Genomic DNA, 22,593 nt, shown 5'->3' with positions numbered 1-22,593 from the left:
GAACCGTTCCCAAAAAATACTCGTACTTAAATAAACAATAAAACACTGTATAACATGGTCAAGTTTTTACTTGAGGATTTGGACACATGGAAATTTCGCAAGCTTTGTCATAAGTTAAATGGGGGTCTTGCATAACCAATTTTAAACTTTTGTAAAGGACTTTAAACTTATGAACCGTATTTTTAAGAGTTGATTTTATATCTTCAACGTACACATGTCGGCTTCTATCTGAACAGTTTTCTGATTCGCCTTCCCACTTCACATTATTTTCGTAAAAAATCTTCGTTGTACATTTAATAGAACTAACACATTCAATGTTCATCATGTCAATAAACTCTTCGCTGCTACTTTCAACTCTCGAAACTTTTTTAATAACTTTTGGTAGTTTAGACTTTCTTCCATCAGTTTTCAAAGATTCAATGTCTTTAATGGTCGAAGGTTCCAAACTGCTGCAATTCAAATATGACAGAGGGGGTAGATCAAACAAGTAAGTTTGAGTTTTGTCATCCTTTTTCTGGACCGGATTGAAAAAATTCCAATCCATCGGAGTAACATCCGATTTGAATGAAGCCGAAGATGCAAATTCATCAAGTAACGAAGTCATACTTTCTGGTCCACTAGTCATTTTTGACCTCTGCTTTGTTTTATGCCGATGAGGTTTCGTGGTCTCGGAGCCTCCAGGAATAACTTTTTTACTATTCTTTTTATGTTTGCGTCTTCTTTCTTTTAGGGCATTATTAATGGATTGATGCCAACTAAAAATTTTCGATGGTGCTAGTGATATATCAGATTCTTGGTTTTCAATTACTTTATTATCAATCTTTTCTGAACCTTTATTTTCATTTCCATCATCTTCTTGATTTGTAATATCTGCAACGTGTTCTTCCTTTGGAGATTTTTTATTTTTTTCATCTGATTCAAAATCTTCTTCTCGTAATTCTGTGATGGTAGAGTTATCATTTTTCATAAGAAACGAATTATCTTCTGTAAAATTATCCTGTGAAATAATTTCGGGCACATCTTTTATTTCAACACCTCTTGTCTCAGTATCTTCATTTTTCTTTTCATCATCACTATCTGCTGATTCTGTTTTTGCTGACTCTGATAGTTCTTGAATAACTGGCATTTTTTCTTTGTTGGAATCACTTCTCATATTCTCATTCTTATGTGCGTTCCTTCTCTTAATAATTTCTTCACTTTTTAGAATCCCTCTCAAAATATCACTAGTTTGTGTAGCTATTGTTTGATATTCAGTTTCGATTTTATTTATCTTATTGGAGACTCCGATTAAACTGTCAGAGGTTTGTGTACTTACTGCACGAGATTTACTGTTTTCTAGATCATAGTTAGTTTTTCCAGTAAGGAAACTGTCACTAGTTTGTGAAGCTATTGTGTTGTTTGTTACATCAGTTCTATCTGTTTTATTATCATCATATTTAGATTGAACAAGTATAAATGAAGGGCTGATTATTGTACTTACATTAATGAATTGTAAATTAATCGTATCTGTTGTTTTATCTAGTTGATTTTTTCTTGTTGGCTTTATTTTTTCTTTTACATTACAAATTTGACCACTTTTAATATTTTCATCGTCTGTTCCAGCTGCATTTTCTGTTTTAGATTTTGTGCTTGTGCTTTTTTCATTTTTATGTAAATTTGTACAACAGTAACTTTCGTTATCCTGTGAACATTCTTCAGCAAGTTCCATTGTTGAGGAAGTACTGCAAGAACAACTGTTACTAAGACTAGTGGAAACGTCAGTTAATTCCACAAGTTTGACTTTTTTGTCTTCTTGTAGTGTATGGACTATCACATTTTGATTAGGAAGTGCTGAATATTCTGTCATATATTCTCCATCACTTGTTAAAGAATTAATTTGTGTTTTTTCACTGGTGTCTGAATAATTTTTAAAATGTTCACTATTTGGTAATGATGATAAATAGTCAAAATTGGTGCAACTTGTTTGGTTAGATATATCTCCGCAATTTCTACCAGAAGAAACTCTATTATGAGACATAGTTCCTTTATCTTTGCTGTAAATTATTGCATAAACATAATTGTCCACAATCAAATTATTCTTATCATTTTTAGAAGGAGGTTGTGAAACAGAGACAGATGTTGCCTCAGATGTATTTGCTGAAGTCTTTTTCTTCTGTGGACATTTGTGAACTTTTTTCTCTTTGTTCTTAGGAACAGAACTTAAAGAGGAATTGTCTGATTCATCTTTTCTATTATTATCTTCTTTACCGTGTTGAGAGTGGTGTGGGGCCTTGTCATCCTCTTTATTGGAGGCAGATTCCAAAGAATTGCTGAGCTGTGTTTCAGTTTCTTTTTCGCTTATATTATCTGGAACTTCTTTATTTTCGTGGTGTGAGGAATCGTTATTGTTACTTCGCCTAACATCTGAATCAGAATTACTACAACAAACGGCCGTTTTTACCCTTTTATCTGTTGAATATTTTATTTTTCTTCCTGGTTTATGGTGATCTCGTCTTCTTACCTCATTAACATTAACGGAGGACACTGACGATTTCTTACGAAGTGGTTCCATCATACATGATACGCCAATTGTAGCAACTGTACCTGTACTTTTATCTGCTCCAATTTTTCGCTTTCGTTGAGGATTCAAATTAGAATTAATATGTTCTTCTTCATCTTCGATTTCACTGGCGCAGACACAGTTCTTTCTTTGAAAGTCACCAAAAACGTATTGTATCGTATTGCAACAGTGACATTCTTTAATTGTTTTTATTTTCTTCAACAATTCTTGATATTGACTATGTAAATTCTTATATCTCTTACTTTCATTGTTTTTATACTACAATTAATTAATAGGTTCATCAATTTCAATGGTTTCATTCATGTAATGGCTTAGGATCTTACCTTTTCCTCATTTTCATCGGACAACTCTACAATTTTAAGCGATGGTTGGTTTTCCTTTAATATACCATCATTTTTTTCTTTTGTTGTGTCATGTGACGTATCTACAATTTCTTCCGACAATTTGAATTCAACAGACATTCCATCATTTTTTTCTCTTATTGAATCATCAATTTTTGCCGGTGATTTGCTTTCTGCTGATACACCATCACTCTTTTTTCGTAGTATATGAGGACAGTTTGATTTACAACTAGATGTGTGACTACACTCCACAGAACCTTTAGATGCTTTTTCGTCTACCTCTCTCTTTCTACTTTTGAAGAAGGGTCTTTTTTCTTTGGATTCTTTTCCAGCCAGATCCACTTTATTTTTTCTTTGTTTGATCTTCGAGTCCATTTTTTCTACATCATTTTTACTTTGTTTATCTGTGGGCGCAGCATCTCTGGATTCTCCTTTGTTCATTCTCCCTTTTTCACCTCGGCTACTTTTGGATTCACTTTGTTCCAATTCATTTTTACTCCTTTCCTGTTGAGGAGATTCTGTACTTCCCCCATCTAAAATTATACAAATAAAACGGTCTCAAATAACAGAGCTTTAACATTACCTTTCGGACAAACACACTGTTTTCTTCCACCAGCGTCTGAACAGTCAACTTTGCCCATCCATTTAGCAATTTCTTCAGCAGCTTCAATAATAGTATTGGCGGGACATGCGCCTAATACATACCTAAAATGACCCGCGTAGTCTTCGCCAGTAACGCAACTTTCCAGCGTCTCTATTTCTTGACACTTACAATCGTCCTGCACACAACCTACTTGGCACTTTTTCGCTTTCGTTTTAGTATACCTTGTGGTTTTCAATTCTGGTTTCGAAAACCAAGGTTTTATATTTATACACCGTGAACTTTCTTGTGGTGATTCTACTCCACCTGGTTTTTTATCTTTGTGGTGTCTGCTTTCATCAGTTGTAGAGGTCTTGGGGTTAAGAGGGTCTTTTCCTACCAGTTCCGATGGGGAATCTGTTTTATTTGATGCTGATGCCATGTTTTTCTTATTAGCCTCCAGCGGAGAATCAGTTCTGTTTAATTCAGATTGATATTTTTCGAATCTTTTGTTGGTGGGACATTCTGGAAGTGCACAGGTTATTCTATCGGAAGATGCACATTTTTTACCCAAAGGGCATGTTATACTGTCATTCTCTTTTAATTTGGAAATCATGATGTTGGTCGGACAAGTTTTCATTTCGCATACTTTTGAGGTTGAAGGCTGAGTTTCGTTATAATGACATTTATCGTGCTTGCAGTGAGTTTCTAAGTCATGAGGAGATGATTCGATTTCTTTTATTTTGCTTTTAATCATATCCTTGATGAACATTTGGTCCTGAAATTTCATGGTAGGACAAGAAGGCATCTGACAAGTTGAACTTTTCGGTTCACACTTTTTATTTGGACACAATTCCTGTGGATTGATATTATTTTTACTATCGGAGTCAGAATTGAATTTAGTTGAATTAGGACAGATTTCATCGTAACATGTGTCTCGTTTGGGTTTATAGAGACAAGTGTCTTTTTCGCATGGCTGTTCATTATTGCTTTTACCTCCAAAATTAAGATTCTTATTCGGGTCCTTCAAATCATTTATATATTTATTTGTTGGACAAGAGGGTTTATCACACAGCTTAGAGGAAGAGGGTTCATTCTCGTCAAAGTGGCACTTAGGCTTAATTGGGCATTTTTCACGTTTAGATTTTTTATGTCTTTGAACTGAAGGACAGGAATCATGAGGACAAAGTTTAGGCGTTGAGAGTGAATGTTCGCATTCTTCTTTAGTTGGGCACTTCTTTGACTTACATTTTCGTGCCTCATGTCTTTCGATGTACGCTGGACATGTTTTTAATTTACAGATTTTCGACTTAGATGGTTTTTCTTTATCAAAGTGACACTTTCGTTTTTTGGGACACTTTGGATAATTGGAATCGCCGTCTTTTATAGATTTAGAAGAGATTTCCGAAGAAGAATCTTTATTGGCATCTTCGCTGGAAGACTCTTTAGATTCCTTTGACGATTCCATAAAAGAGCTTCTTCAGTATGGACATGCAAATTTCCATTATTGTTTTAAATCAGCTCTCTTCATAACGAATACACATAATTTTGACATTTTGACAAACCAAAAACGCGATACGTCACAAACCATAGAAGTAAAAGCATTAACCTTGTCCCATAGAAAAGCTTGGGAACGTCTCGAAATAGGAGAAGGTGGAAGGAAGGTGGATGGTGGAAGGGTCGAGTTGCGCAACTCCGAAGAAACGAAAGAGGCGAACGAAGAAGTGAAGAGAAGGTGATGGTGGTGGTCACGGCCAGTATCAACGACCTCTGATTGCCTACTGAACCAAACCCGTTCCTCCTTGCCGCACCGCAGCCATCCGACGCACCGTGGCAAATTCATTGTGTCAATTATCCATGTGAATTGTTCCTTACTATTTGTTCCCCTCGTAAAAACTAATTACCACGTCTTTGATAGGAGAAAAAACCGAAAATAAAACAGATTTTTTAAATCATAAACCACAGAAAGACTAAAATTCAAATAAACTAATTATAAAACCTTAAATTATAATTGAATAAAAACGCATATCTGGTTTTAAGAACATATATTATGATACATTTTCTTAAAACATTTTACAACCTTGAGTACATTACTCATCCTCCATATTATGATCTTCCTATTTTTCAAACCCGTTTAATATTTGTAATGACACATTGGACAATAATGATTATTTTTTTTATTATTTAGGGCCAATCTATCATTGCAAATGTAGGAAGCTTTTTCTGTGCCTTGAACACAAGATAGAGCAGAACCACGCAGAAAATGAACATCTTCTGGATTGTGTGATGTTTTACGGGTTCCTTGGTTCTGTTTGTTCAAATAATTGTAAAAGCCAATGACAACAACGCTTGGATTATTTTTTTCCTGTTCCTTTTCTTCTTGTTCTTCTTGAATGGCAGATTCGATGAACTGTAATGTTTTCCTGGTAGCTTTTATTAAACTCTTTTGTTGGCAACGGCTTTCGATTGGTTCACAGGCAGATTTCATGTGTGGTGGATGAAAATGATTTGCTAAATTTTACATGATCTTACTGAAATTTTGTCATTTTGACATTGTATCGTTTGATTGAAATTAATTTATTGATTAACACACTTGTCAACGATCCGGTTCATTAGCGACGAGACAGGCGGAAACGGATATTGCGGATGTATGCCTTATTTCTTTCCACAAGGTTCACTCTGGGTTAATTGCAGAAACACTAATCAGTTAGTAGGTATCGTTAACAAGAATCTATGCCTATTAATATTGGAAAAATGTTATCGAATGGCAGACATTCTAACGGCTTCCTAAGCGAATATAGATTATTGGTGTCTTCTCTTTTTTATTTTAATTCTCCTCATTGACATTGATAATGTTACTAATAAATTAATGTATAAACACATTTGCATGATGATAAATATTAAATTATAAAATAGTTGCGGAGGTATTACGAAAACAAAATATTCTTTCCAACAAAAGTAGCAGCGGTACCACCTTCTTAAATAATTATTCAACAATGTTAATTGCGACACAAGAATAAAAAAAAATCATGTTCCAACATTCCCACAAACCATAAAATCATTTTCCTGAAGCAAATCTGAGAGATTTCAAACACCTGTCGAGTGTACGACTCGACAACATATTACAACAAAACGAATAGTAAAAAAGCTTCGTCTTGTCTTAGAATCGTCGTATGGTTGTGTAGTTGTGTTCGTATAGTGCGAGTATAGTGACCGTCACGGTCGAGAAACGTATGACGATTTGACCCAATTCCAGGTTAATACGAAAAACCACTCACGGCGTTTCCTCGCCTCCTCCTCCTTCTCCTCCGTATGCCACGTCCACCGAACTGCTTCGCGTCCGACAACACTACAACTTAACCGTGACAAATGCCAATGGACAATGGATATCTTCAAATATTAGTCATTATCGGAAATCGAGATGCCCAGCTATAAACTCGTATAGAGAGAATTAATTCTTTACAGAATTGATAAGACATATAAGTGTACCGTAAAACCCAGAGGAAACGAGATATTTTCAAAAAATGTGCAAAAAAATCTATTTTTGTGACATTCGACCTCTGACTTTTTAAGTTGCGCCCATCATATCATGTGTGAATTTTGAAACAAATTTTGAGATGTCAAAATATAAGTTTATAACTGGGTATCTCGATTTACGAGGTATTCTTCTATGTTAATTTTGACTAAGATACAGGACTATATCGAATTCACACAGATATAAAAAATTCTCACTGTTTCAAATAGTTTTTTTCCCATCAGTTCGATCAATATTTATTTAAAATCATCCCGCTTTCATTCACACTATCCGATCATTCGATATGTTTTTTTATTTTGCGCACATGTTTCCTGTACATTTAAGAATCCAAACAGCGTAGGAAGGAAGAGGTACCTTTCCCAGACTCAGTCTCAGCCTCAACACCTGTACAATTTTCCCACACCCCATTGTGCCAGCTGATATATGTGCAACCCTTGCCTCTACCTCCTACATGATCAGTTCTTTTACTTGAGCCACCCGCTTTGTCGCTGATTGATGGACCGACAGCTCGAATGTTTTATCGACTACACCCTAACCTAGCTATAGGTAGATTTTTGATTAACAGTTCTCTATTATTAACTATTAATAAAAATAATAATAAACAATTCTCTATCCGGTAAGAATTGAAGATGTCCAAAAATTAGTTGCAGTGCCATGAATATTAAAAGCAACAAATACACACTTCCTGATGAAAATAGGCCAAAGAGAGGAAGTTTCGACTATTCCGGCTTTTAAACTACCAACGTGCATGCAATATATATAAACCCCACTTTTGAACCGTAACTAGTGTTTGTTGGATTCAATTAAAATTCACATTCCATTTTAATATTCAACCAATATAAAAATTATCTTAATGCGTATTTAAAAGTGGCATAATGAGATTGCGGTACGGCTGGCATGTACCATTCCCGTGTGTGTATAATTAGAATATGGGCAAAGTAAACAACACTTTGTCATCGATGTTTTTGCCGAATTTTAACGGTACCACCTTAAATGGGTCACATGTTTAATGGATCCGCGATTCACAGAAACTGACCACGTAGATTGTTGCGAAACATTTCTTCATATGTTTTTTTATCGATTACTAATCTCGAAAACAATAACGAGGTTGTGAGTACCGTCAATAATGTTGTATGTGTGTAGTTAGACTCGCTAACCTGTGAGATTTTTAAGCTTTTTAAGAGAAGCTGCGAGTCTGAGACACTTAATCATTAATGGGATTCTAGCTCAACGTTTCAATCTAGCTTCCTCCTAGTTCAAAATAGCATAATCGTCTAGATTACAGTCGTGGCCACGAAAAGGCTGAAAAAGTACGGCAAAAGAATGAAAAAGGAAAAGAGCGGAGAGAGAAGGAAAAAAAGCAGTTGGAGAAGCAGTCGAGGCGCTCAGTCACGTAAAATTAGGCCAGTGGAAACAAGTATAATATATCAGTAACTTGTTCCTTGACTTTGGCGATTTTGAATGTCTCTCTCGCTCAGGTAACGTGCAGTCGTTGACCCCCGTCACTCTCAAGGTTACCGCAACCACCGCGCTTCGAAAATCTGACTCCGATTCTCCGTTTCTGAATTCTGATTCCGTGATTCAATGTTTTCGTCGTGACAAAAAAAAATGAGAAGACTTGCTCTCCTTATGCACCAAAATTAACTGCATCCATTGTGCTTGATTTTCAGATGATTCTGTAAACGATTTTATTAAATAAATGGTGACTGAACGTTCTAAAAAGGTTAATGGTGATTAGATCACATTTAATTAAATTATTATATCATTCTAAACTAACTGTAGTTTTAGCACATTAAATGGCACATGCAAATGTGTTATTAAATTATTACCATATATGTAAAAATAGCCTTACTTACTTGATATTACATTTATCATGTAATTTAATCAAAATATTGTTCGTGTTTAAGCCAATTATAGACAATCCATTGAATAGAAAAAAACCTATCGATCAATTGTGTGCGAATGGAAGAAATCCGGTGGCAAAGATGAATTTGCAGTTCCCACGCACAACGAGGGTGGGTGTAAAGTATCCCTCAGGTAAAAATGCCACTTGTTTGCCAAAATCCCTGTGATTTCGGAATGCATTTTTCGACCTAATTCCATCCGCAAATCCTGTCTGTAACTCTAGATCGGTCGCCACAAGATTTGAACGGAGAACTTGTTTTGTTAACGGTGCCACAAGTGGTGAGTAGCAATAAGACAATTGGCATATAATAAAGACGTCGAAACAATAACGCAAAATGAAAAAAGGAAGAAAAAAATAAATAAATAAGTTCGAATGTAGAGGTACCGTGTACCATACGTTGCATTATTTGCACAAACAACAGCGGCATTTCAACAAAACGATAATTAATATATTTGAAAAGGTACCATTAGCCATATGTTATGCGGTCGCACTCGGCTTAAATGCTTAAATGCTTAAATGCTCGCCAAGGTTCTTGATCTCTTCATGCCATTGCTTCTCTTCTGCCTCTCCGCTTTTTGTGCCGTGCTTTTTCACTCCGTGTTGACAATTAGTGACGCTAACGACTAACTCCGGACCACTTCGGTCGGCTAATCTATCCTGGTTTCCCTAAAACAGCTAAATGATGAATTTTGAACAGCAAAAAGCTTAGTCGTAATTGGGTGAATGTCTCGGATATAAACTTATATTTTGACATCCCAAAACTTAAGCAATAATTTATAAACTGTGACTAACTAATGACTGGACTATTAAAAGTATTTAATACTGACTTATAGCTAAACATGGATACCAATTTTGATTAGGAAATATGTTTTTGTTCCACTATAAATCAATCATTATAAATCATGCAATTAATTGAAAGAAGTAAGAACGTTCGCAAAAAATTAACGTACAATATCACAAAATTCAATTTTGCAGTACTAACAAGTAATCGGTAATTTTATATTTATAGATTTTTAGACGTTTCGAACTACTGTGAGATTAAAACGTAATTCATATTCATAACTTTTCTTATATTATTGGATAAATGCACAATTTACAAGTTTCCCCATTTTTTACATAAACAACAGCATTCTTATCTCAGAAATGACCAGTTCAGGCAACAATGATCGTTTCATATCTGGACGTAAAAACCCTAGAAATGGACAGGAATCGCATGCAGAGTAAAATGCAAAAAAATCTATCGCCTACGTTCAATTAAAATTATCAATTATGATCTCTCTATATCAATCGGATTGATTGGTGATACGCGTGGGAAACGGTGGAAGCTGCCGGTTTTAATCAGTGCATCCTAATCGCGCACCATTTATGGTTGTTTGTCGTTTGAGGATCGAGGAATGATTCGCAGAAAACAATCGAATCGATATTTTATTCATGGGAAAATTCGCAAACGCTCATAAAACTTCATTTCGGAATCTCTTTGTCTTTAAATATAGATTTAAATAAACGGGAACAATTAATTATACTCGTAATGTGTTTATTATTATTGTGGCAAAGAAAGAATTTTCGGTGCTACAATAATTTGTTGTTCCTTCTAGTGGTATTCAAATTAAGCAAGCGAGGTGTTTGATGTACAGTTATGAAGATAGTAAAATGAATTCGCGTGGCCGGTTCAGTAAAAACCGAAACGCCATTGCGTAATACTCGGTTTCAGGTTTTTTCTACGCCGCGACTTTCTTTCAAATCTGTTTGGGATCAATCGGCTTTATCGATCGAATAGAATTTGAATAAGACACCAGCTGATCCGTGATCCGTTTTAACATTAAAATAGATCGAGAAAGGAGCTTGTGAAGGTATTGTATCGGTTTTTTGGTATCAGGTTTTCGTTATTAGTTTTGTTGATTATTCACAGTCGTTACTGGAATAATTGTTTGCTTGGGATGGTAAAAAATTGTTGTTAAAGTCTCTGTTCAACATTTATTTATGGAATTGCGTTTGGTATTTTGTTACGATTTATTTCTGTTATGTAACAAACCAAAACGAATCGAATAGAGGAAAATATTTTTATGTTACGGTCCTAAAAAATACCAGACATTTATCATTAAGGAGATACTTAATTATACTTAATTTTATAAATGAATAATAAATGTAGACAATTTACTAATATTAGTTTTGGTTAGTTTAATAATAGTAATAATAAACTTTTATTTAGCTAATCAAATATGTAAAATATAAATAGAGTAACTGTAAATTATATTAAAGCAGTTGGTAAAAAATTAAAATGAAAATATAAACATAATTCAAATAAATTGAAAAACAGTGCAATTATTTATATCATAGAAAAACAGATTTAATTAAAGTTTTTATACATTGTTGAATGAGTTGAGTTTAATGCGTAATTTGTCATGGCCAGGTTAGTAAAATGTCTACTGTTCTGGCGAAGAATTAAAAACACATTGTAATTCTTCTGTTCTAATAAGCGAAAAACTTGTCCCACAAATATTATTAACAGAAAATCTCTTATAGTGTATGTACCATTGATATTTCAAATTTCAAAAAAATCCCCACTGAATATTTTGCAAAATTTAGTATTGACATTTGTAATACCATATACAGGGTGTTGCAACTTATCCGACAAATTTTAATAACATACTCACTGTTGCATGTGAAATCCATTAAAAAAATATAATAAATCGACTACTTATGTGAGTATGTGGTTAAAATTTGTCGGATAATTTGTGAAACACCCTGTGTGGTTATAAAGAACACTGTGCTAAATTTAAATTCGGTGGGCCAAAACTTGCATTGAAATAAATGGGAACAATTTCGAACAGCTTTTATAGATGGATTGAATTATTTTTAATCTCTATTACAATTTTTTTAAAAGGACTTCTTATATAACAGTATGTGGTTAAAATTTTTCTGATAAGTTGTAAAACACTTTGTATAATCTAATTTCGACTGCACAAAGTATATATTATATCAATTGAAAACCATTTGTTCCGACTGAATTTTGAGAAAGACATCATGTAAAACAGAGACAGTAAAAGTCTAAAAGTCAAATTTACTTCATAGTGGGAGTATTTTACTGTTTCTGTCATGTATTATATCTCTCTCAAAATTGAGTAGGATCAAAGGCTTTTCAATCGTAATTGTATAGATGAAGAAAATAATAATACATGGTGTAACTAAATCTGTTAGTGAAAAAGCTACTATTACATTAACATTTAAATTATTTCTTATACACCAGTCACACAGCATCACAATTTGCAATTGTAAATCCTCATAATTAGAAGCCGAATTGGCAGAACGAAAAATATTGAAATCATCAGGAAATAAATATATTACTGTAAATTATTAAGGAAGGACAAAAGGGGCCCAAGATTGAGCCTTCTGACAGCTCAGAGGATACCAAGTAATTTCAAAAATTAACAGTTTAGAAACATGATAATTTTCATGCATTAAGAAACAAAGATAACAGATAAAAACTAATATACATTTTGAGTCCAGATACTGGTTAACACAAATTTTCATTATTTTGTGATATAAATGAAACAAAAACATATATTTTTTGTTACTGGCTAATAGAATGTGTAATCATTTGCGAACCAACTAAGCACTAAAGTAAGTTAATTCAGATCTTATCGAAGCAAGTTTATGTTAAATCTACTCAATATAAATCTCGATCTAATAAACAATTGAACATGTTAGGTGCTAATGGTCTTACATTTCAGAACTATTTCGCCATTTTCCGAACCTGTATAACTAAAACTATAAAGAACGTTTATTTAAAGTCTATCAATTCAGTAAGCTGATGCAAAAAGGGAACAATCTAGTTTCTCATTTAAGGATGTTACTCATAGTTTTCTAAGAAATAAGAATTTAATTAACAGGTTCTTAAAAAACATATTTTGCACTCTCATCAGATTATATTCCTCCTAATACAGAATCTGAATATGATGATTAAGGTGATCATTTTCAACAAAATTTTATTGAACTTAATTGACATGTACTATAATATTTAAGATAAAAATAAAGACAATTTTTGAAGTGAAAACTTCTTTAGCCGCTTTGAGCACTTTTTGGTGGGGGAAATCTTATGGATTCGCGTCACCGACATGCTCACTTTTTGTATAGGTGGAATCTCGTGCGTACGCGTCACTGACATGCTTATACCAGTATATCTGTAGCTATACAGCTGACGTATAGTGATGTGTATATCTTATAAGTGAAATTGAATGGATTTATATTTTGTCATGATCTTGTATTACCTGTAATATATTTGAATAATAAAAAAATATACAAACATGCATATAATTGTTCCTCAGAGTGTAAATAGATGTGAAAACCAGATTGATGTTGATAATTTTAATTCAAACATTATGAAATTTCAAATTTTAGTACTAAAAGTTCTAAATTGTCTATTGGCAGTCTCTATAACTGCCAATTTTATTTTTTTTATTTATTATTGTTAGATTCAGTTACATCTAAAACAAAATTTTTTCGATTAAATCATCATATTTATCGATATGTCTAATATCACGTGGGCTCAAAAAAATCCCCAAAAAATACCTTAACTTTTCTGTTATTTTTAACGCTTGAAAATAAATATGCTAAAAAAGAAGATATAATTTTTCTTCTATTTTTATATTGACAAACTAATATGAGACTTCAGGAACAACAATTTGCATAAATCTAAAATATATAAAAATAATTAATGTGTTGTGTTTCAGAGGATGCATGTTAAAATCCGTATATCAGTGTAATCGCCAATTTCTGAATGTTTGTTTTCTAAGATTGAACATCGTTTAAGAAATTGGTACCGTTACTCACCGAATTCGCATAAAAACAGAATGAATCATGTCAGAAACATGGAAAATTTGTTTCGTAGTAGGTGGAAATAATAGTCATGTCGAAGTAACAAAAGTCCGGTTCAAGTTTACGTTTTAAAATGGGTCAGATCGAACCGATCGGTATTTGAAATGATAATTTGCATTATTTAGTTCCATTTAGCGTCACACGTCGTGCAAAAAATATATAACTGTACTTTTTATTTGGAGCGTTGTTTGTTTGGGCAATTATGCTGTTGGTAATATGCAGGTCGTTAAATAAGACGTTTTGCAATTGCGTCATCGAACTCTCAAGAATAATGGTCGATGAAAAGAGTTTAGTGTTCACTTATTCATTTTTAGTGGTGTTTAAATTTTTGAACAACGGTTAAATTTCAGTGGGAAATATAAAAATCTGTACAAATTTCTGTTTACTCAAAATCTTGTATATTATTTCCATACTCTTGATAATATTTTGATATTGAGATTGATAATAAGTAGGAAAACAATAGTGAAGAGTGTGGAACTGAAAACGGCAAAAGACAAAACCGGGAAGTGAAGACCTGAACTGAAAGGCCAATAACCGCACGCCGCTTCGGTCAAGTCTGCGCTTCCAACTACAAATCTATTTCTTCTTTTCTTTTCTCCGCATTTTTATTTCTTCTTAGACGTTTTTTTCAAGTATTATCAATAAAAAATAGAACAAGCTTAATATATTTCCTAGTGAATCGCCATACTTGTCTTAGTGGTGCTTGACAAAAAAAGTAATAATGTATGTTAGTGAAACATAATTGTTGATTAGTCTTTTTGGCCAAGGTTAAATTATGGACCGAAGCCATCACTAAAACTGAGTGGTTGTCCTTGGTTTTGTTCGGTGACGGTTTTACAGTTCATTATACCTTTTCGTACTTTTTTTCATCGGCCATCATCCGGTTACATGAATCCATTTGTTTACGTGTCGACTCGATTAAAGAGGGGAATTCGTGTCGTTGCACGTCCACCCGAACATCCGAAGATTCGAAGATTCGAAGATCTGACAAAGAGTCGAGTCGAGACGGACCGAAAATGGAAATCGGTTTCACTAAATGTAACGTATTCTGCACCGGTATCCATTTTCACTCTCCAAGTATTACTCTAGGGTTTCTTTCGATTTTTAACGCATTTCTTTCTTCTTTACTTATTTGTGTTTTTATTAAATGTAACAATAAATCAAACATCTTTTCAAACTGCGTTTTATCTTTTCTACCATAATTTGTACAAAATAATATATAACATTTAATCTAATGAAGAATGTTTTGTTCCTTTGGTAAAGTACTCTCCAAGTATTACTATTGGGTTTCTTTTGATTTTTAACACATTTGTTTCTTCTTTTCTTATTTATATTTTTTAAAAATGTATCAGTAAATCAAAAATATTATCAAACTGCCTTTTATTTTATCTACCATAATTATGTACAGATTAATATATAACATCTAAACTAGATGCACACTAAAAATGTGTTCTTCTTTTGATAAAATATGAAAAAATAGAAATTAATAAACACACCCAAAAAATTCCAGTCGCATTTCGAAAACACAAAGAGAGAAAGATTGTTGTTGACCCGTTTGGGTCTCCGCATCTGGTTTCTGTCCGATGATCCGATGATATGGCAATAGCCAAATAAAATTCCAATGATATCATAGCCGGTCAGAAAATCACGAGGCCAACAAACTCGAAAAACAATATAAATTTACATAACACGCTGAAAACACGATCTGAATTTTAAAATTGGATTTGTGATTCTGAATTTCGTCCGATTCTCATCGTCTCCGTTTTAATGTTGCCCACTGTATTTATTTGTGTTCACAATTTTTTAAAATTTTTGTTTTTCAGATGAAATAATATTATTTACAGGAAACAGTTGGAGTATTTTTTAAAGACAGTCATTCATTTAAGAAAGGTTACAATTTAGTAAAAGATACCATCGTGGTGATGGTGGTGGTGGTGGTAAACAGTGTGTCAGGTCAGTAAAATGCCAAAGGGTTACCATATACACCTTATGGCAAGTCAGCTGCTCCAAAGTCATGGGAACAACTTGAAACCAACAGTTTATCGCATGTAAAATTTCAGACTTGCTTAAAATTATAAATGTTACTTTGCAAACGATTCCACGAACCGACTTTGGACATTTCCTCTTCGCATTCGCAGGAACGAACATCTAAAAGGTACACGAATTTTAAAAAAGCGAATGAGACGAGTAATTAGGGATTTTTCGTTAATTAAAACAGTTCTCATGAGCTTGTGCGTTCTCACGTATGCTGAAAACAAAATCTGAACATGAACTTACTTCAAATGGCCGCTCATTAACATTTCAATGCGTTCAGGATTATGCTTAGAATTAATTGCGGATCTTAAAATAACTTTGTGTGTGTGTTTTGTGGTTACCAGAATTACAACAAATTTGTTTAATATTTTCTAATACTATTTATTATAATTACAAATTGGTTTAAGGGAAACTAATGGAATTTGCACAGTGAACGGCCATAATTGTAAAAACAGAAATGTCAAAGTATTTACAAACCAGTGTAAAGTGTTGATTTATGGTCCCAAATAACATTTCAATGTACTTTCGGTTTCTGAAGTCAGATTTGGATCGCGTTTGACGTAACCTTAGGTAAAATTATATTGTTTTGGGGTTGGTTTTCTGGAATTGTCCACCGTAAATTTCACGCAGAGCCTGGCAATTTTTAAGAAACCATAAATTTGATTGCACAACTTAGTAATTATTTACGAGCCCCATGAATAATCGGTTTACAGATCTTGTCAAACTGGCAATTCTCAATTTACAGCAAATTAAAATAGCAGCAGCAGCAAAAGAGTGGTTTAAAACCATGAATAATTGTTTTAGCGATGGGTCAACGAATTTTCGACAAAACAACTTTTTAGCATGTCCCAATTCAAAGCCGTTTATCACAGCGTGAATCATTGTTTCACATCCATTTCAATATTGAAACGAGTGGAACGTTTCACACTGGTATAATTGGTATAAAGTCGACTGCTTTGTTTATCGCATAAATAAATACATTCTGAATCGCTAACAAAGAAAAATTCAGACACGTTTTTGCTATTTAACTCTAGAACTTAAAACTAAATTTCTTTTTTCTTCTTGTATTAATGATTTGTGTGATAAAAATATACTTTGAAAGCATTTACGATGATAATTTTTGATTGGTCCTAAAGAAAGTGAATGTGTCTCACATATAGTTGAGTAACTGGATACTGTGAACCGAAGAATAAATACCATTTCATGCCCACCGAAAAAGGCCCATAAAAAGAAAGGGAAAGTAACCCGACCCTCGAAGGTACGCTGTTACTTTCCTTAATAGAAATATTTTACCTGCATCCAGCACCCACAATTACGTAGTTTATGCATCTTGTACGTGAGATTTCCTAGAAATAAAAACATGGGGAAACTGTTCAAAAGGCCGTATGTTCGACTACCTGTTAATTTTCTGAGGGTTTTGTGGATCGAAATCGAAATGTTTTAATAGTGATCTTGTTCTATATATCTATTTCTGTTTCCTCGTGATCACAGGTGACAGTTATGAATTGAACAAAGGAAGGTGTGCGACGAACGGATCTCCTCGAAGACCGAAGACCGAAGACCAGCCACAACCTTGGGACCGTACCGAGATCTCGTACCGTTTCTGCGTCCGATTCCGATAATAAATCCACGCCGTATGCATGATCGTCCTCGCATCACTTTCCCAGTTGATTTCGGGTCCAGGCAGAATCCGTCTGGCCGTAACTGTAACTTGGCACCGACCGAAACCGAAATGGGAATAACTGAATTTGTAACTGGACAATTTTAATGTCTGTGTGTGAGTGTATGTTTACATTGTGGTAGATCATGGAAAATGAAAACAATTATTATATAATTTTTGTCTCTATGATTTGAACAATTTTATTAGTTTCTGCCAAGGAGTACAGTTAACAAAAATAATAATGCGTTATGTTAAATTATAAACTTGGCACATGTGCAATTCTATTATGTTGCAAATTTAATAGACAGGTACAAAGTAGCAATGCAAATGAGAAAATTAACAAAAACATTATAAAATGACTGTATAATAATTTAATTCTTCTTATCTTTAACATACTTTTTTTTTACTAAGACTATGTCGTATATATTTTCTAAATACGTCTGTATTTTTTTTAAGAAACAAAAACAGAAAACCAGAAAAACTCTAAAAATCAAGAAAGAAAAAACAATTATGTTTCCATAATAAACCGATTAAAATTCTCGGTTCGATTAAAAAAATAAATTGGTGATCAACATTAGATCATCGAGACCGAAAACTAATTGATAGGAGCCAGATCAGGAGGGACAGGAGGGTCAGGAGAAGCAGCAGGTTGTTGTGTACTTGGCCTCGATTCGAGGCAGAGTCGAAACCGAGCGAAGAATTTCACCAGTTCATTGACCACACGTGAATATCTACAATGTATAAACCGTGGCTTGTTGCGGAATCGGATGGTTATAGGTTTTTTGGTGTGTAATAGTTTTGTTGTCCGACCGGTTCGGTTAATCCCCCGCACGGAGACCCCTTTCCAAATTAACATGTTTATCCGACAAAAAAATGTGTCAGTTTCGGATTGCTCAGTCATAAAATTCTTCTTCAATTATTTCAGGTTTTTAGTGCCATCTCCAATCCTCCCGCTAACATATTAGGATTCCGTTAAAGATGTTGCAGGAAGGAAAGTTATTTGTGGAGTATTTTTCGGATGATGCGCCGACATCAGTAACACAATTACGTAGGTACACATCGAGTCGTTAACGGGCGTTAACGGTACGCCCTGCAGGCTGCAGCCTTGTGACGTAGGAACGCACTGCCGGTGCGGCAGTACCGTGTGTACGAGTGCGTCCCGCAAAAACGAAATCAAAATTTCAATAAAAGTAACTCCACCGCGGGCTAACTGTAAAACCCGCGGCACGAACCATTACTTTTAGAATGCCGTTATTACCTGTCGTCGACGTGGACGGATCGAACTAACCCATTAAAACGGCCGACGCCAAACGAAATTAGCCATTCTAATTAATTACGTAAGGTATTGTTCGTGCGAGTTTTTTTCTTTTGGTAATGATTCTTGTTGTTTCGTTGTACGTGTGGGAAGATGATGGAGAGATGTGTCTCAAAAAGTTGACTGAACAAAAATGTATTGTATATGCTTGTAAGATATAAAGGAGTAAGTGATGACAGAAGAAAAATGGACGTGGTGGATTTTCACCTTGAGACAATGGGTCTTTGTTTGCTGCGGATTTTGGTCGAATGGTGACACAATATGAGACAATTATCCAATAAACAAACAATTGATGTGGGCGCGGATGACTGACGACGAACGGTAACCCTGAAATGGCGAGTGAGAGGGTCATGGTCTTCCTGAAAATATCAAGAACAAACGACGAACTCAACATGAACATTTAGATCATATCATGCAGATTTTAATGTGATATATTGGCAATCTGATTTTTTTTATTTAGATTACTTAAAATGTGAAAAAGAACACACAGAACAAGCTATTAAAATAGTGGAGAAAAAATTCCTGAATTTCTTTGCACCTGTCGGTTAGTCAAGCTTTTGCCTCTAATTAATGATGTTTTTTACCTTTTTAACGATTGGTAGCAATTCGAAAAGGTGCCACCATTCAGTTATTATGTTCGATCAAATTAATGTGCAGGTGGTTGGACAAACGCGGCCAATTAGTGAAACTGAAACTAATAACTTGGTTATTGATGATATATTTTATGTTTATCAATGTTGTATCATTGTAAGTTTGGTCTTTCTTGATTGGTACCTGAATGCTTTAGTGACTTTCAACCTTACAAAAAATTCCTTTCAAGACAATTCCTAATGAAACCTGTTCAATGTTTGTATGTAAATATTTGAAATTACGGTTCGAACTTCGAAGCCATGAAGTGAGAAAAACAAATATTGGAACAATCCTTTTCGAGTATTACAAAATCCACTTGTACTAACACTTTTGTTTAGGTGGGTTGGAATCCAAATAGATTCAATGATCGATCAAATTATAAAGTCGATTACACGCATGATTTACAAATTATAATTATCCAGCCTTCGCAAACGAGGAAATGAAATAGGAAAAATTGCTGTTACGAAACTGTTTCAGTTGTGCGATATTTTAAGGTCAACTAAAATTGTTTTTGAAATCTATTCGTAAAGTATATTGAATGTCTTTTCAAAAAAAAATTAAATACGTATTTTTCCAAAAAAGTAACTGTTATTTGTAAAATAATATGAGATGCTTTTAAATTACCATAATTAATTCCCATATTATAATAATTATTAAATAAATTCTGTAAATAAAATATAAAAATCTAAGAAAAGCCTCAGACTCTTCTTATTCTCCCTGAATTTTTTAATTTGTTATTAAATATTTATTTTATTTTTATAAAAAACTACATTAAATTATTTAATTTAATTGTGTATTATATATATTAATTAATTATTATAATCCGACAATTAAAAATAATAATTTTACAAATTCTTCTGTAAAAATAAAAATGTTTGAATTTAAATATAAAGTGTCTCCATCTGTGATCAATATGCGGAACACTCGTTTGATTACAGTTATTTACTTTTTAAGTGTTTAGTTAGTTATATAAACGCTAGATAAATGTTTCAAATAGCTAAATTTATTAAATATAAAAGATGAAAATACTATACATGCAATTTTTGAGCCTTTTTCAACATTGATTACAAAATAAACCTATGAATTAACTTTTTTATTTCACTCCGATTGAATATCAGATTATCTGGATTAAAACAACTTTATCAGGATATTAATAACTACGATTAACTAAACTACTTCAAGTTAAATGTCTATCGAAGTTTGGTGCTACCTAAAATTAATAATAATTTTATAAATTCTCTTGTAAAAATAAAAATATCAGTATTTTAATAAAAAAAAGTGTCGCCATCTGTGGTTAATATTCAGAACACTCGTTTATTTACAGTTATTTACTTTTTGAGTGTTTAGTTGTATAAACAGTAGATAACTTTGTGTGTTTCAAATTTATTAAATAAATAGGGGAAATACCATACATGCAATTAATGTGTCTTTTTCAACATTGATTACAAAATAAATTTATGAATTAAACTTTTTATTTCACTCAGATTGAATATCAGATTATCTGGATTAAAACGACGTTATCTGGATATTAATAACTACGATTAACTAAACAGTAACCACTCCAAGTTGAATGTTTATCGAAGTTTGGTGCTACCTAAAATGAATCAGAGAAATGGATAAACTTATGAAGAAAATTAGTTCCGTAACAATAAATGACGACGATGGCGATATTAAAGAGTCGGACGAATTCGATGTGGACAAACTTATAATTCAATTATTGGAATTTAACCGTAACTATTTCTATTATATTAAAGTGATTCGTGTGTTTTACGTCATTCTTATTTTTTAGCCAAAAAGAAAAAGTCAAAAAACTTGGACTTGCCCGAGAAAGCGATTATAACATTGTGCTTGAAAGCCAGACAGATTTTTTTGCAACAACCAATTCTACTTGAACTTGAGGCACCTCTAAACATCTGTGGTATTTCATCATATCTTTATTTTGAAATAATTTTTACAGCGTAATTTTACAGGAGACATCCACGGTCAATACTTTGATTTGTTAGGGATCTTTGAAAAGGGAAATTATCCTCCAGATTCAAATTACTTGTTCCTTGGCGATTATGTGGATAGAGGTCAACATTCTTTGGAAACGATTTGTCTTTTGCTCGCATACAAAATTAAATACCCCAACAATTTCTTCCTTCTCAGAGGAAATCATGAAACGGAATTAGTTTGTAAATATCATGGATTCTTTCACGAATGTAATTTCTTCGATAATTTAAGTTGATTATAGTTTTTTTGATTTGGATAATTTTTAGGTGTTATTAGGTACGATAAAATGGGACACAAATTGTTCAAGACTTTTAACGATGTATTCGAAAGTTTGCCCGTTGCTGCTGTTATTGACGATAAAATCTTTTGTTGTCATGGCGGTTTAAGTCCTAAGCTTATAGATGTTGAAGACTTTAAAAAAGAGATTAAAAATTTAAAAAGAAGTGGGGAGAATAATGAAGAAGGTACTTCTTTAATCAAAATTTATTTGATTTTTATCTACCTTCAAGTAGAAAATAACATGAATATCAGCTGTCAAACATGTTTCCTTACTACGTATCAAGTGTAGACACTTTCTAAAGTCTAATAATATTAAAAATTAATCAATAAAATTTCACAATTCTCAATTGACATTATCATTATCTATTTTTTTAGGTTTGATGTGCGATATTTTATGGTCTGATCCATCAAAACAAGTGAAAACTTGGGGTCCTAGCGATCGAGGAGTGTCTTACTTATTTGGTTTAGAAATACTGAACAAATTCCTGAAGCAACAAAATTTGGATCTAGTTGTTCGGGCACATGAAGTGAATAAATAAACAATATTAAAATTAAAATTGATTCTGACTTATCTGATCTTTTTAGGTAGTGGAAGATGGTTATGAATTTTTTGGTAATCGCAAACTGGTAACAATTTTCTCAGCGCCGAATTATTGCGGTGAATTCGACAATGCTGGAGCGTTCTTAACAATCGATGAGGAACTCAAATGTAAATTTAAGGTAAATTCGATATTTCATTTGAATATATTTGATTTAAACATTAATGTTTTTACAGATTTTAAAGAAGTCTAAATACAAAAAATAACTGTGTTGTAAACCTAGATAAATAAAGAGAATTTACAAATTATCTGTTATCTTGCTTACCTATCCTCTTATCTGATAAAAA

At 33.2% G+C, this 22,593-nt stretch overlaps 2 protein-coding genes across 3 annotated transcripts; one reads left to right on the top strand and one right to left on the bottom strand.

Moving 5' to 3' along the window:
* Positions 1–50: 50 nt before the first annotated feature.
* Positions 51–4,985, bottom strand: LOC109597503 (putative leucine-rich repeat-containing protein DDB_G0290503). 2 transcript variants are annotated; one of them, XM_049969810.1, is made up of 3 exons: positions 3,485–4,985; positions 2,884–3,434; positions 51–2,818 (listed from the first exon to the last, which is right to left on the bottom strand). In XM_049969810.1, the coding sequence occupies exons 1-3, from the start codon at positions 4,947–4,949 to the stop codon at positions 59–61; spliced, it is 4,776 nt and encodes a 1,591-aa protein (XP_049825767.1). In that variant the 5' UTR covers positions 4,950–4,985; the 3' UTR covers positions 51–58. The 2 variants fall into 2 exon arrangements, with proteins under 2 accessions (XP_049825767.1, XP_049825768.1); XM_049969811.1 differs by lacking the exon at positions 51–2,818 and having other exon boundaries at positions 2,842–3,434.
* A 16,010-nt stretch (positions 4,986–20,995) lies between these two features.
* On the top strand, positions 20,996–22,552 carry LOC109597501 (serine/threonine-protein phosphatase alpha-2 isoform-like). Its single transcript, XM_020013202.2, has 7 exons — positions 20,996–21,166; positions 21,226–21,354; positions 21,407–21,637; positions 21,695–21,892; positions 22,083–22,234; positions 22,293–22,427; positions 22,483–22,552. The coding sequence occupies exons 1-7, from the start codon at positions 21,049–21,051 to the stop codon at positions 22,510–22,512; spliced, it is 993 nt and encodes a 330-aa protein (XP_019868761.1). The 5' UTR covers positions 20,996–21,048; the 3' UTR covers positions 22,513–22,552.
* The last annotated feature ends 41 nt before the right edge of the window (positions 22,553–22,593 follow it).

The sequence above is a fragment of the Aethina tumida genome, chromosome 7 (assembly GCF_024364675.1).
Source record: "Aethina tumida isolate Nest 87 chromosome 7, icAetTumi1.1, whole genome shotgun sequence".
In the NCBI taxonomy this organism is placed as follows: Eukaryota; Metazoa; Arthropoda; class Insecta; order Coleoptera; family Nitidulidae; genus Aethina; species Aethina tumida.
Note: the sequence above shows the minus strand (reverse complement) of the source record. Positions and strands in the feature narration are given on the sequence as shown.